This window comes from Arachis duranensis, chromosome 2, assembly GCF_000817695.3.
Source record: "Arachis duranensis cultivar V14167 chromosome 2, aradu.V14167.gnm2.J7QH, whole genome shotgun sequence".
Classification (NCBI taxonomy): Eukaryota; Viridiplantae; Streptophyta; class Magnoliopsida; order Fabales; family Fabaceae; genus Arachis; species Arachis duranensis.
Window position 1 is genome coordinate 6,581,024 of NC_029773.3, and position 13,294 is coordinate 6,594,317.

At 31.8% G+C, this 13,294-nt stretch overlaps 2 protein-coding genes across 2 annotated transcripts in view; one reads left to right on the forward strand and one right to left on the reverse strand.

Annotated features, from left to right (window-relative positions):
* The window catches only part of LOC107473187 (hydroquinone glucosyltransferase), a 2,290-nt gene extending 1,184 nt beyond the window's left edge, over positions 1–1,106 (reverse strand). The window contains exon 1 of the mRNA XM_016092737.3: positions 223–1,106. Within this exon, the coding sequence (XP_015948223.1) occupies positions 223–1,047 (825 nt within the window). The 5' untranslated portion in view covers positions 1,048–1,106. The remainder of the gene's footprint in view (positions 1–222) is intronic.
* Positions 1,107–7,089: 5,983 nt separating this feature from the next.
* On the forward strand, positions 7,090–8,012 carry LOC107473265 (serine/threonine-protein phosphatase 7 long form homolog). Its single transcript, XM_016092817.1, has 2 exons — positions 7,090–7,161; positions 7,542–8,012. The coding sequence occupies exons 1-2, from the start codon at positions 7,090–7,092 to the stop codon at positions 8,010–8,012; spliced, it is 543 nt and encodes a 180-aa protein (XP_015948303.1).
* The last annotated feature ends 5,282 nt before the right edge of the window (positions 8,013–13,294 follow it).

The window sequence follows — 13,294 nt, forward strand, 5'->3', positions numbered from 1 at the left end:
TCGATAACATATTAGTTAGAATCTCAATTTAATTCTTAAAATCTTCTAATATTACAATTTTAAAAGAATTAATCTGAATTTTTTCTACTTTTTGACAGAGTGATATGTCACTATAAGATTGTTGTATCTGACATATTGTCCAATTAAAAGTATAATTAAAACATATTTAAAATGTTGAATATAAAATTAAAACAAATTAAGTTTTAAAAAAATTCTATGAACCTGATTGCTGGTGGCACTCTGAATGATTGGTCCAATAGGGTAAACAAAAGGGCTATTAGTATTTTCTCTATTGTTGGCTTGATCTTCTATGGCTCTTATTAAATCAGCTTCTAAATCTGTGAAAGTGTTGACTAAAACACCATCAACCAGTGAGTACTTTATGCAAACACCAAGAAATGATTTGTAGGCTTGGGTTGATCTTTGAGAGAGAGCTGGTTGTGGAAAATCATGGACCTGAAACGGCACAGGACAACCTGGAACATTAACAGTAGTTTTTTCTGTTAACTGGTGGTGGAACAACAAGGACTCTTCTTGTTCATGTTCATGTTGTTGTTGTTGATCATCAAGGTGTGGAAGATGAAGACAGAATGATAGAAATAAAGCTCCAGAGGCAAAGAAAACATAGGACAAGAGATTGAATTCCTTGGCAAGATCAAGAACATCGGTTGAGAAGAGGCTGAAGAGAATTGCAAGGATGTTGTGATTGGTGGAAGTGATGAGTGATGTTAGTTCTTGATGGAGGAAAGGAAGAGAATGTTTCACTGTTAGTTGCATCTGAGTTGCAGGTTGAGGATTCTCATCAGTGATGGTGAGGTCTTCAACGTTGACTTGGGGAAGAAGAGTGAAGGTTATGTTTGGTGGGAGAGAGTTTTTGTTGAGGATGGAGTTCATGGAAGAAGAAGGAGGACCAAGTGTTGGAATCATCAACTTCACATGCAACTCATCATCGTCATGAGTAAGAATCTTTGCAAACTCAACAAGTGGAATCAAATGGCTCAGACCAGGGGAAGGAACCATCACTATGCATGGATTTTTCTTCTCCATAATTGTGTGATGATGCTCAAAAGTGTCAAGATGGTTTTGTAATATATGACGCCGAATGAGTCCCCACATCGGATGTTTTAGGAATATGCATCACGTTTGGTATTTAAAAAAAAAAAAATTTGTTCACACATTAAAATTAATCACTAAAATCAGTTATCAATGTATTTATATATATATAGTTTAATTTATTTTTAATATATATTTATATTTTAAAATATATTTTATATTAGTGACTAATTTTAATATATATATATACCATAATTATATTTTTAAAGAGCTAAATAGTTAGTGATATCTTAAAAAATAGTATCATTTTTATATAGAATTAATAAAATTTTATTATTTGTATAATAATTTTGATAGAATAATTAAAAATAATATAAAATCATTCTAATTAAATTAAAATAAAATATTATAATGACAAATTTTATTTTTAGTTTGAAAATATTATTAGTATTCATGCTATATAATTTCATAAATATTAATGAATTATTTTATAAATCCAAAATAAACTTAAACTTAAAACTAACATTAAATATTTTCTTAATTTACATTAAAGATTGTAACATAAGTTTTGTACGCTACATTGATTATTATTGATAGGAGAGGGCCCCTTAATTTAATTCGTTTTACTCTATAATGTTTGACTATCCTTTTCCTATCCGAATTAAAATGTTTGTTTTTGCTATTTTTGGAATTAATATCTGGTTATTAAAAATACTTTTTTTCATGAAATTTTATAATAAAATAAAATAAAATATTATTTAGTTAATATGTGTTTTAAAAATGTATGTTAAAATTATTTATTTAAATTCTTTTATAAAAAATATATCAAAATTTAAGTATTTAATATATATACTTATTTTGTATTTATTAAAAAAAATTTATAAAATATATTAATAATAATTTTAATATATATTCTTAAAATATATATTAGCTAATAAATCTAAACATTAATTTGAAATATTTTCAATTCTAAATATGATACAGTCATTAAAAAAAATCAATAATAGAAGAAATCAATTCTTAAAATATATAATAAATAAATCAATCAACATATACAGCATTGAGTGATTGGTGTAATCTCTTTTCAATTCCAAATAATACGCATTTGATCTTAGCCAAAAGGCCAATTACATAATATACTTAAGGTGATTGTATCAATCAACTTCTCTGACTGACGGTAAATAGTTTGAAATGTACGTTTTTATCTTTTAGCCTTATAAGCAAAAGCTACTGATGACCACTCTTCCGTATAGAGAAAATTAACCCTACTTTATGTACTTTCTGTCTCTTCAATTTAACATTATAATATATATATCTCGTTATCCTCGTGACAACCTGATTTTTTGTGAATAAACTAAATAAAGAAAAATAAAATAAACAAAATAAAAAAACTGCTTAAATAGAGGAATTACTCTTAAACTCTTTTTAAGATGAAAGAAATTCTACATGCAAAAATTATAATTTTATCATTATTTTTGTCATAGTATCTCGTGACAACCTATTTAAGATTTAATAATTACGCTAAGAGTAATATTAAAAAAGTTAATTTTTTAATTAATATTAGTCCATTTAAAAAAATAATGTTAAAAAATTAATTTTTTTTATTAACATTATTAGTTAATTGTTTTAAAATTATTTTTTTATTTTAAATTTTAACTTTTAAATTATAAATTTTTTATTTTAAATCAGTAAATATTTAATTATAAATATAAATTTTAAAATCGATTAATATTTAATATTGACTAATAAGCATAGTTAGTAAAACCGGAGTTCGATCGGGAAACTGGTAAACCGAACTTTACCGGTCCGGTCCAAACTTCCAACCACTTAAGGTAGAGAACCGGAACAAACCGGTCAAACCCGTATTAAACCGGAAAAAATCGGTGGGTATTGGTCCAACCGAACCGCTCGGTTGAATTGAAGGAGAACCTACGGCGTACCAGCGTTTCGCAGCTCCACCGTGCTCCATATGCTCTTGCGTTGCATGGCTGGGGTTCGAACCCTAAACCCTAAACCCTTCGAACCCCTTACATAAAGGTAATAAGAAGGCTACTAAGACCACCAGGCTAAAATGCTTCTTATTATTGAAAGTACAAATTATAATACATATAGGATGTTTTAATTTACTTATATTCAATTTATTTTAATTTTAATGTCACTCATTTTTAAATCATTCATATTTTATTTAACTATAATTTTATATTTAATACAAATTAAAAAAATAAATAAATAATTTTATTAATCACAATTTATTTATTTTTTTATGATTATATGATATTTATTAATATTATTTTTCAACAAATATTTATAATATATAATAATAGGTAAAGACTCATTAGTTGAATCAGTAATTCAATAAACCAGTAGTTTGATCGGTTCGATCACCGATTCAGTTTTAATAACTATGCTAATAAAAATTAAAAGAAGAAAGAAATAAAGATAAAGAATTATTGTATCATTCTTCACCGGAAAATTACAAAGAATAGTAGTTCCTATATTACATAACGTCTATGTGTATGTAAAATGGATAAAATAAAAGAATCTTTACACAATCACTATAGTGATCTAATTAGCTGTTTTGAGTCACCATAACAACTTTATTTTTATAAGGAGTGCAAATATGCTGAAATGTAACCGAATGAAAAAGTGATGTGAAGGAGAATTTTCTGAGAATTTTTGAGTCACCATAACAACTTTACTAAACACGTATAGCATGTTTTGATGTTTCCTTCTTGTTATCGTGGGATTATGGGCTTGTTTAGATGCGTTTTCAAGAAAAGATCTTTTTTCGAGTTATTTTTTTTTAAAAATCTTATAGAGAAGTAAAAGTAATTTTTTGTTTAGATATCTCATATAAAAAGGTCTTTTTATCTATCAATTATGTTTGGGTATAACAATATAAAAATATTTTTTTGTTTATTTATTACATGAAAAACATCTTTTTTTTTAAAGAAAAAAGATCTTTTAAAAAAGATATAAATTACAGCTTCTCAAAAAAGATTTTTTTTTATTTTACTAGTGTTTTTACTTTTACTACTAGAAATTTACTAAACACGTTAAAAAATTAAAAAAAATTTATTAAAAAAAGATTTTTTTTTTTTTTACAAAATAATGGCGTCCAAATATACATAATGTGAAATGAAGGTTTAATACGTCTCCGTAAGTTAAAGGATAAAAGATATCTAAAATACCATTAAAAATATTGAGATGAAAAAGTTGAAGAGGTAATGTCTTGATGAAAATGTCAGTGAATTATTTGAAAGATGAAACAAGGAGAAGTTTTATCATTTTAATTTAAGTATTTTGTTTGATCAAATGACAATAACCTCTAGTATTTAGCCTCAACGGAAAAACACGTAATGGTATTCTTGATTTTCCAAAAAACTAAAGAGTTGTTCAAAAAACATAATAATTAGTCAAAGATCTTCATATGTTAGAATATTCTGCCTAATCAAAGTCAATAAAATAAAAAAGTTGAAGGTCATAATTTAAAAAAAAAAAATTTTTAGGATTGTTTTTCAAGTATCTCAATATGAGAATAAATTCTCTTAATTTTTTTCAATTATTTAATAAAATGTGATCTCTTACATTATATTCTTTACATAAAATTAAGAAAAAACATATAAAAAGAGAACATATTAAATGATAAAAAGTTATATTTTATCAAACAATAAATCGTGAGGATTCACTCCCCCTCAATACTTGCTTAGTGGCTTAGAAATAGAATTGAGTGAGAATTACCATAAATTATCTCAATTATTATATGATATACATAATGTTGGATCGAATAATGGTAAAATAGATGAGACGACCAATCAAATAATGATAAGTAAAAATATTTGAGAGGGGAGAATTATTATCTTATATATTCTTGTGGTACTATCCATAAAAAAAAACCGATTTAGCATCTCATAAATTAACATCTTCAAAAAGATCCAAATAAAATTTTCTGTGATAGTGAAATCCCCTTAGTTGATTGAACAATTTCAATGTCAAAAAAATATTTTAAAGGACCTAGGACTTTAATTCTAAAATACTGGTGCAAAATAGATTTAGTGGTAGCAAGATCAAAAATTAAATTTTATATGAAAATTATATCATGAACATAAACTAAAAGAAGACTCCAACATCATTAAATTTGACAAATAAACTATAATATGGTATTATCAGTTGATATCCATGAGAAATTAAGAGTGTATAAAATTTTTTATACCACATACAATTAGGAGTGATATCAACAATTTGCAGCATTGGTTTGGACGAGTAGATGTAATTTCAAGAGGTAAAGACATGTAAACAATTTAAACATAGAGATCCCATAAGCAAGTACCATTCTGTAAGTTACATGTTTGACGACATGAGAAAAAGTTTCTAAGAAATTAACACCTCAATTTCTGTAAATTCTTTAGTTACAAGACGTGCTTTGTACCGATCAATGAAACTTTTTGGCTTATGTTCGATCTGATACACCCATTTACAGTCAAATGTTGTTCAACTCAAGGACATTCAACTCATATTTCATGTCACTGCGTCAATTTAAATGAATATTAGCATTCTTAATAGCTTAGGCCAGAATGTAGAGATAATAAATTGATGACGAAAGGTGAAAAGAAAGAAAAAGACATAACAGTGCTTAAAGAAAAATGGCAATTGAAGGAAGAAGAATTTACATAAGTGAGAGAGGAATTACACAAATAATCTGAAAGGTAAGGAGGTGGTTGGTGGTGTCGCTGTGACTGTCAGTGGTGGTGATTGGGATGGTGACGAATGACAGGACGGTGATGTCTTACAAGAGGGAGGAGGAGATGTGGTGTCTTGTTGCAAAATAGAAATAGTGCTTGGGGATGCATTTGTGTTTATGGGTGAAAATTTGGATGAAGATATTGGTTAGGTAGAAGAAGGAGAGAGAAGTATGTGGCGTGTTTATGGAGGAGAGGGTGGAGGATGTGTTGAATCAAAAGGTATGAGTTGTGTTAGTCTAATTGGAAGTCTAATCGGGTTAATGTGAAGAGTGGTCGTTTTAGATTGTTGTAAAAGGGATGTTCCTATAAAGATGTGTAAAACGTTTTTTTGTAAAGACATTTACGTGTCATATTATTATTAGACGTATTAATGAATCGGTTATTTTTGAATTTTTTAACAAATTAGAATAAAACCAATTTTTTTATAACAATAACAATAAACCAAATTTTTTTTCTAGGAATTTAATTGTATTTTTAAATTTTTAGGAATTTAAATATCTGAAAAACAAAAAGTAAGGGATATAATTATTTTTTTATCAAAAAATTTAAAGATATTCGGTTTAGATGGTATAATTCAATCGGATCAAATTGGGTCTAATAATTATAATACAGACAATTGGGTTTATTATTGTTGCTATAATAAACTGATTTTGTTCTGGTTTATTAAAAAATAAATTATTAACCGGTTTAATAAAGATATCCAATAATAATATGACATGTGTAAATGTTTTAAAAAATATAATTTTAGTGTCTTTATTAAAGTGGTCTTCTTGTTGTAAAGGGCTAAGAGATGTGATGGATGTGGCCAATTGGAAAATTAATAGGAGAGAAAAAAGTGATTCTATCAATCGGGTTTGTTGGACAGGAGGAGTATTCTGTGTATTTTTGTGAACTAATGGAAAAATAGATTCATAAAAAAGGGTAAAAAACACAAATAAACCATGGGAAGAAACTTGTTACATGAATAAGCCAAATGGAAAAGTGACTCACGAATCAGCCAAAGCCTATTTCTATATAATTCGAACCTAATAGGTTCGAACTCTATTTGTACATAAATCGAACCTAATTGATTCGAACTTCATAGCTATAATTTGAACCTAATTGGTTCGAATTACTATTCATTTCGTGGCTCAAATAATTCGAACCTAATTGGTTCGAATTACATGCAATTGTGGTATAAAAGGAGTTCGAATCAACCAAATTCGAACCACTTCTCATTTCTCATACCCCACCAAATTCCAGAGAAAACAACCCAGATTCGATCTAAGAAATAGTTGAACCGAAGACTCAGCTTATGGGGGACGATCCTGAAAGGCTGTACCGGTTGGACAGGGTTGCTCATATAGCCGGGGTGATCAAGGACGAGGTTAGTACATAGAAAACTTTGTGCACACGGTTTATTTGAGTTAGTGATTTTGCCTGTGGTTTTAGTGGTGGTGGTATTGCAAATGGTTTATGTTAGAGGTTTTGCATGCGGTTTAGTTGGTGGTTTACGCTAAGTGGTTTTATATGTGGTTGTGTTAATTATTTATGTAAGTGGTTTATGTTAGTGGTTTATGTTAGGTGGTATTGTTAGTGGTTTATGTTAGGTGGTATTGTTAGTGATTTATTGTAGTGGTATTGCAAGTGGTTTATTTTAGTGATTTTTATGTAATTGGTTTATGTAAGTGGTTTATTGTGTTAGTTTTTTTTTTTGCTTACCAGTATTGTATGTGGTTCTAATAATGCGGTCCATTTAATGCGCAGCCACAGCGATGCATCAGGAGCATGCGGCGGCAACAAGGCATGCCACTCGATGAGCGTTATGTTCCATACTTGCAGATGGCCGGGTTATACCATCTGGCTAGACTCAACGATAGATGGTATCGGTTAAATGAGCCCCTTGTCAGCGCCTTTGTTGAGCGGTGGCGTCCTGAGACGCACACCTTCCATATGCCCTTCGGAGAGTGCACCATCACGCTTCAGAACGTGGCGTACCAGTTAGGGTTGGCAGTTGACGGGGGTTATGTGAGCGATTGCCTTACAGATTTTCATACGTATATCGAGGGTAGACGTCTAGCTTGGGTGTGGTTCGAGGAGTTGCTTGGAGTGATTCCTCCTCCGAGCCAGGTTCAGAAGTTCGCAGTTAACTGCACCTGGTTCCAGGAGACTTTCGGAGAGTGCCCGAGGGAGCCGATGAGGAGACTGTGCGCCGATTTGCTCGTGCCTATATCATGATGTTGTTAGGCACTCAGTTGTTTGGAGACAAGTCCGGCAACCGCATTCACATCAGATGGCTTCCCTACGTTGCTAGGCTTGAGGAGATGGGTTCCTACAGTTGGGGGTCTGCTGCATTGGCTTGGTTGTACCGGTGCATGTGCCGAGTGGCAAACAGACATGTGGTGAAGTTAGCGGACCCACTACAGCTACTTCAGTCCTGGATCTTCTGGCGCTTTCCCAGGTTTAGGCCTGCTGGGTATGACACATGCAGTTGGCCTTTGGCATCGAGGTATGCTACTCACGCTTTTATATTTCAAGTTAACATAGATATTCTTCATGTACGCTTGTAGTGTATTACAAATATGTCATAGTCCTGATTAACCATCACACCCATGTGCACTGCAGGTGGTCAGGTTACAACCCTTCCTACAGCGAGAAGGGTCCTAGAGTACAGAGCACACGACTGAAGATAGACATGTTGCAGTCCAGGGATGTGAGTGTTGTTCCTGTCATACTTTTATTTGAATAACTAGACATTAGATGTTTCTGTATTATAAGAGTTAGCGTGACAATATAGCTATTTTTCTGTGCAGTTTATCTGGATGCCATATAGCTCCCCCGATGTACTTCAGGTTGTGCATCCGGAGGCGTTGGAGCCTCACCACACGGCGCTTTGGCGGTCTGTCACGTCGCTTATATACTTTGCCGTTGTAGAGTGGCATCAGGTAGATAGGGTTCTACCTCAGTTCAGTGGTGTGGAGCCCCTCCCGCGTCCCGCCCTTAACATCGACTTTCTGATGTCGAAGGACGGGAGAAGCGGTGATCGTTGGTTCCCGTCTGTATTACGGCATTGGCATACTCTTTGGGAGACCCGTGAGGACCACGTCCTCCGGTTCGATGTTGTTGCCGACCCTGGACCTTTGCACGCCTTCCTAGACTGGTGGAGTCGGCATGGAAAGAGGTTCTTATCACCCGAGTTTGATCTGGGGGATTTGAGGGGCATTCCTATTCCTATCGAGGCATCACAGAGGGGTCCTGGGCTAGTTTCCGACGTGGATCGAGTCGACGACGTCCCTGATAGGCGACGGGTTGAGAGGAGAGCTCGTGTTGGAACACGACGGAGCCAGCGTGAGTGGAGGTGGGTAGAGCAGGCTATCGACGAGGCTGATGAGGCAGGTAAGGGTGGTCGTCGAGGACGAGGGCGTGGAGGCAGACGGAGGGCACCCGTTGCGGGCCAGGACCATGGTGAGGCTGGTGGCCTTGGTGGACAGGAGCACGCCACCAGAGATCCCACTGCCCATGCTGAGACTGGACTTGGGGAGGTGCCACTGGGAGATTACTTCGTCCGAGTTCCCCCTTACGACCACATACCTCAGGAGAGTAGGCCATGGGTGAGTCCAGGCAGCACGTTTTCAGACTTACTTGTCGGTGTTGGGTTTGATGGGGATCTTGGATCCCCCTTCTTTGATGACATCAGTGCCATGATGCACGATGATGAGGCTGTCCCTGGGCGGAGTCAGACGACGGGGACACAGGCAGCGTTAGATGTCGATCTGAATGAGCTGCCCTCCGTGCCTCCTCCTCAATATTTCGCTTTGGGTGGTACCCCAGCGTCGACACATACTGCTGGGTCACATTCAGTTGCCGGGCCGTCCTCATCCTGACCGGTACATGTCCAGCCTAGGACGCCTGCACAGCCAGCCCCGCAGGACGAGGACGAGGAGGACGAGATCAAGGATGAGGAGCCGCTTATCCGGAGAGGTTAGAGGACACGGGTTCCACATCGTTGCTTCACGTGGTCGCACCTTTTTAGATGATTTATGTGCCGAGTTGTATGTAACCCATGTTGGTCTATGTATTTTGTTACCAGTGTTACTTCGTATCCACCTTTACATGTATGTCTGTGTTGCTCTGAAAATATCTGTATTTAGTATTTTGATGTTATTTAATTGCCGCATCATGTCTTGATTAATGTAACTCGTAAACTAATTTATTCCCATGGACGTAACATATTCAGCTCTGTTCCTTACTAATTCGAACCATCTTGGTTCAATTTGCATTTAAAGTAATTCGAACCAATTAGGTTCGAATTATTTGAGCCACGAAATGAATAGTAATTCGAACCAATTGGGTTCGAATTATAGCTATGAAGTTTGAACCAATTAGGTTCGATTTATGTACAAATAGAGTTCGAACCTATTAGGTTCGAATTATATAGAAATATGCTTTGGCTGATTCGTGAGTCACTTTTTTATTTGGCTTATTCATGTAACAAGTTTTCTTTCATGACTTATTTGTGTTTTTTACCCCATAAAAAACTATATTTTTAAAATTTTAATTTATTTTACCATCTAAAAAATAATGTAACATTTTAATTTATTTTGAAAATCGATGAAAGTAGTTTTTTTTAGTTTTTGGATTAAATTTTAATCTATTTACTATGAGGGTAGAAACACAACAAAGGCACTCAAAATTTTTAAATTTCATGATAATTTGATGAAGGATGAAATAAAATTTAGAATGGTGTTTACAAATTAATTGCCGAAGATGGTACCCGATTAAGGAAATAAATGATATGATTGACAGCATAAGACCAAAAAGATAGAGATAAATTGGATTGAAATATTAAAATACAGGCTATATTTAAATTATGTTGGTATTTATGTTCTATCCATTTATTTTGTTGGAATGTTTCAACACAACTACATTAATAAGTGATGCCTTTGAAAGAACAAAAATCATGCAAAGGATTTCAGGTTCATTATTTAAACAAATATATTTGACTTTAGAATTAAATTGTGTTTTAACCAAAATAATAGAATTTTTTACATGATTTTAAACTTCGTCTTTTGATTTTAATAAAATAATCTAAGTAAAACGATTAAAATTATTAATAGTTAAAAAATATTTATGATTGTAAATAAAATTTTGTCGAAACAGACCCCAAATATCAAATGTAATAAACCAAAACTTGCATTAACTTTATTGAAATTTTGATAAAAAAGAAAGTTTTTTCTTTTTTTTTTTTTTACTTAGAAAGATGACAAATATCACAAGATTTATCATGGTGCATGAAAATAAAAGAAATATTGTCTATAAAATTTAGTCTTTTTTTTTTAGAAAGATGTACTAAACAAAAATATCATAAATTTAAAGGAGTGATTAGTAAGGATTGGATGGTATGTATGGAGTGTGTAGATAATGATTTGTTCGTGAAGGTACTTTAATTTCAAAAATGTATAATTTCTCTCTCATTCTACTTAAATCAATTATCCTCAAATTCTTGACTTGTAATGTACAAGAAAAAGATGAAAAAGTGAGTTTATATTTGAATATGAAAATAATTTTAGAAATTAAAATTATATTAAAATTAAAGTAAGTATCATAAAAAATTAAAAAGGATAAAAATTTTACAACATCCTTCTACAAGCCAATAACTTATGCAGTAATGAGTAAGTGAACAGTAATGAGAGAAATTTAGAATAAAAAGTAAACTAAGATAAAATTGATACAATGTGGTATGTAACACCAAAATCAATGATCAAGTGTCCAAAAAATTATTTTGATGTGAAAAATAATTTAAAATAGCAAATGTGTTTAAAGAACAAAGACAATGTGTACTTAGACTTTGTAAAAGCCTAAGTTAGTTTGAGGGTCCAAGATCATTAAAAGGCTGGATGTTTTTATTTTTACATTCTGATGGAGGAGCTTCAGCCTTTTTAACACGGTATTGGAAATAGTAGTAAGGTGGATGACGCTCTAAGTAATGGATGGAGATAGAGAATGAAATAACTAGGACAAGACAGGTTATTACAACGCTCCTAAGCTAAAAAAAAGAGGGCTCATCAAGTAAGGGTGATGGTATAGAACCGGTAAGAAAGTAATGTTTGCTTTTGGAGATTATGGTCATTGATTAAAGAACGATTCCAGGAATAATAGTTGTTTCCTGCAAGCACAGAAGTGACTAAGACAAAAATGGAATTCTCATTGGGATGTATGTAAAAAGAAAAGGGTATTGACTGTTTTGAATATGAATATTTACAGAGTTCAAGAAGAGCTCTGATACCATAATAAGACTTAAAAGAAGGAAGAAATAAAGATGAAGAATTATTGTATTTTGAGTATTTTTCATTTAAAAAGTACAAAGAATGATAGTTCTTGTATATACATGAAGCCTATGTATGTAAAATGGATAAAACAGAAGAATTTTTACACAATCATTATATTGATCTTATTAATTAGCTATCAAATGGTGAGTCACCATAATAAAATTTATTTCTAGAAAGAGTGCAATATGTTGAAATGTAACAGAATGAAAATATAGTGTGAATAAGGATTTCATTTGATTGATTGAGCTAAATGTTTGATGTTTTTCTCTTGTTATCATGGACTGATATGAAAGAAAAGTTTAATATTGGCTAACTAAAAATTAATTTTTTATATTTTTAAATTAATTTATTTATCTTAAATTTTATACTCTAAATCATAAACTTTTAATTTTAAATTCTAATTTTTTTTAGTTCTTAGGATTAGTTAACCTTCTTTACTAGGATATCTAGGAGTTTTACACCAAAATTTATAACATGAGTAATATTAGCATGATTGGTTTCATTTGAAAATATCTATTACTTTTTATTAAAACTATGATGTTGGAGCAAGAACAAATGCATGGAAACTTTTTCTTTTAGATTTTTTTAAATAGTAAAAAAAAAGTACATCATTTATTAGCAATATAAACACATTACTCATAAAGAGGCATCAAGAGAAATGATTAGATGTTTTAGACACATTTTAGGATCTTAGCATAATAAGTTAAGAACAGTATTTCAAAATCTCTATTTGACTAAAATAAGAACATTCTAAACTATTTTAGACAAAAACATCTAAAATCTGAACTCAACAAATGCTCATATAAATTAATAATAATTAAAACACTCAAAACACAAGGAAAAAAAAGAACATCTGAAACATACAACTAGAAAAACAAAAGTAAAAAAATATTCAAAATTCCAATTCAACCACTTTCTCTTTAAAAGAAAGCAAAAATAAAGAAACACTAAGGATACTTGAACAACAATAGCAATATAACTAAGGGAAGAAGTAATGACGATGGAATCAACTAGAGAAACAACAGTGGTGGACCAAAGAGAAGATATAGTAGTGGCGAAACCAAGTAGAGAAGCAACGACGACAAATTGAAGGGGAGAAATAGAAACTTAATCAAGAGAAACTAAGAATGTTAAAATGTAAAAATTAGAAACAAAAAAAAATGCAAGAATGTTAAAATCTCTTATCAGCGA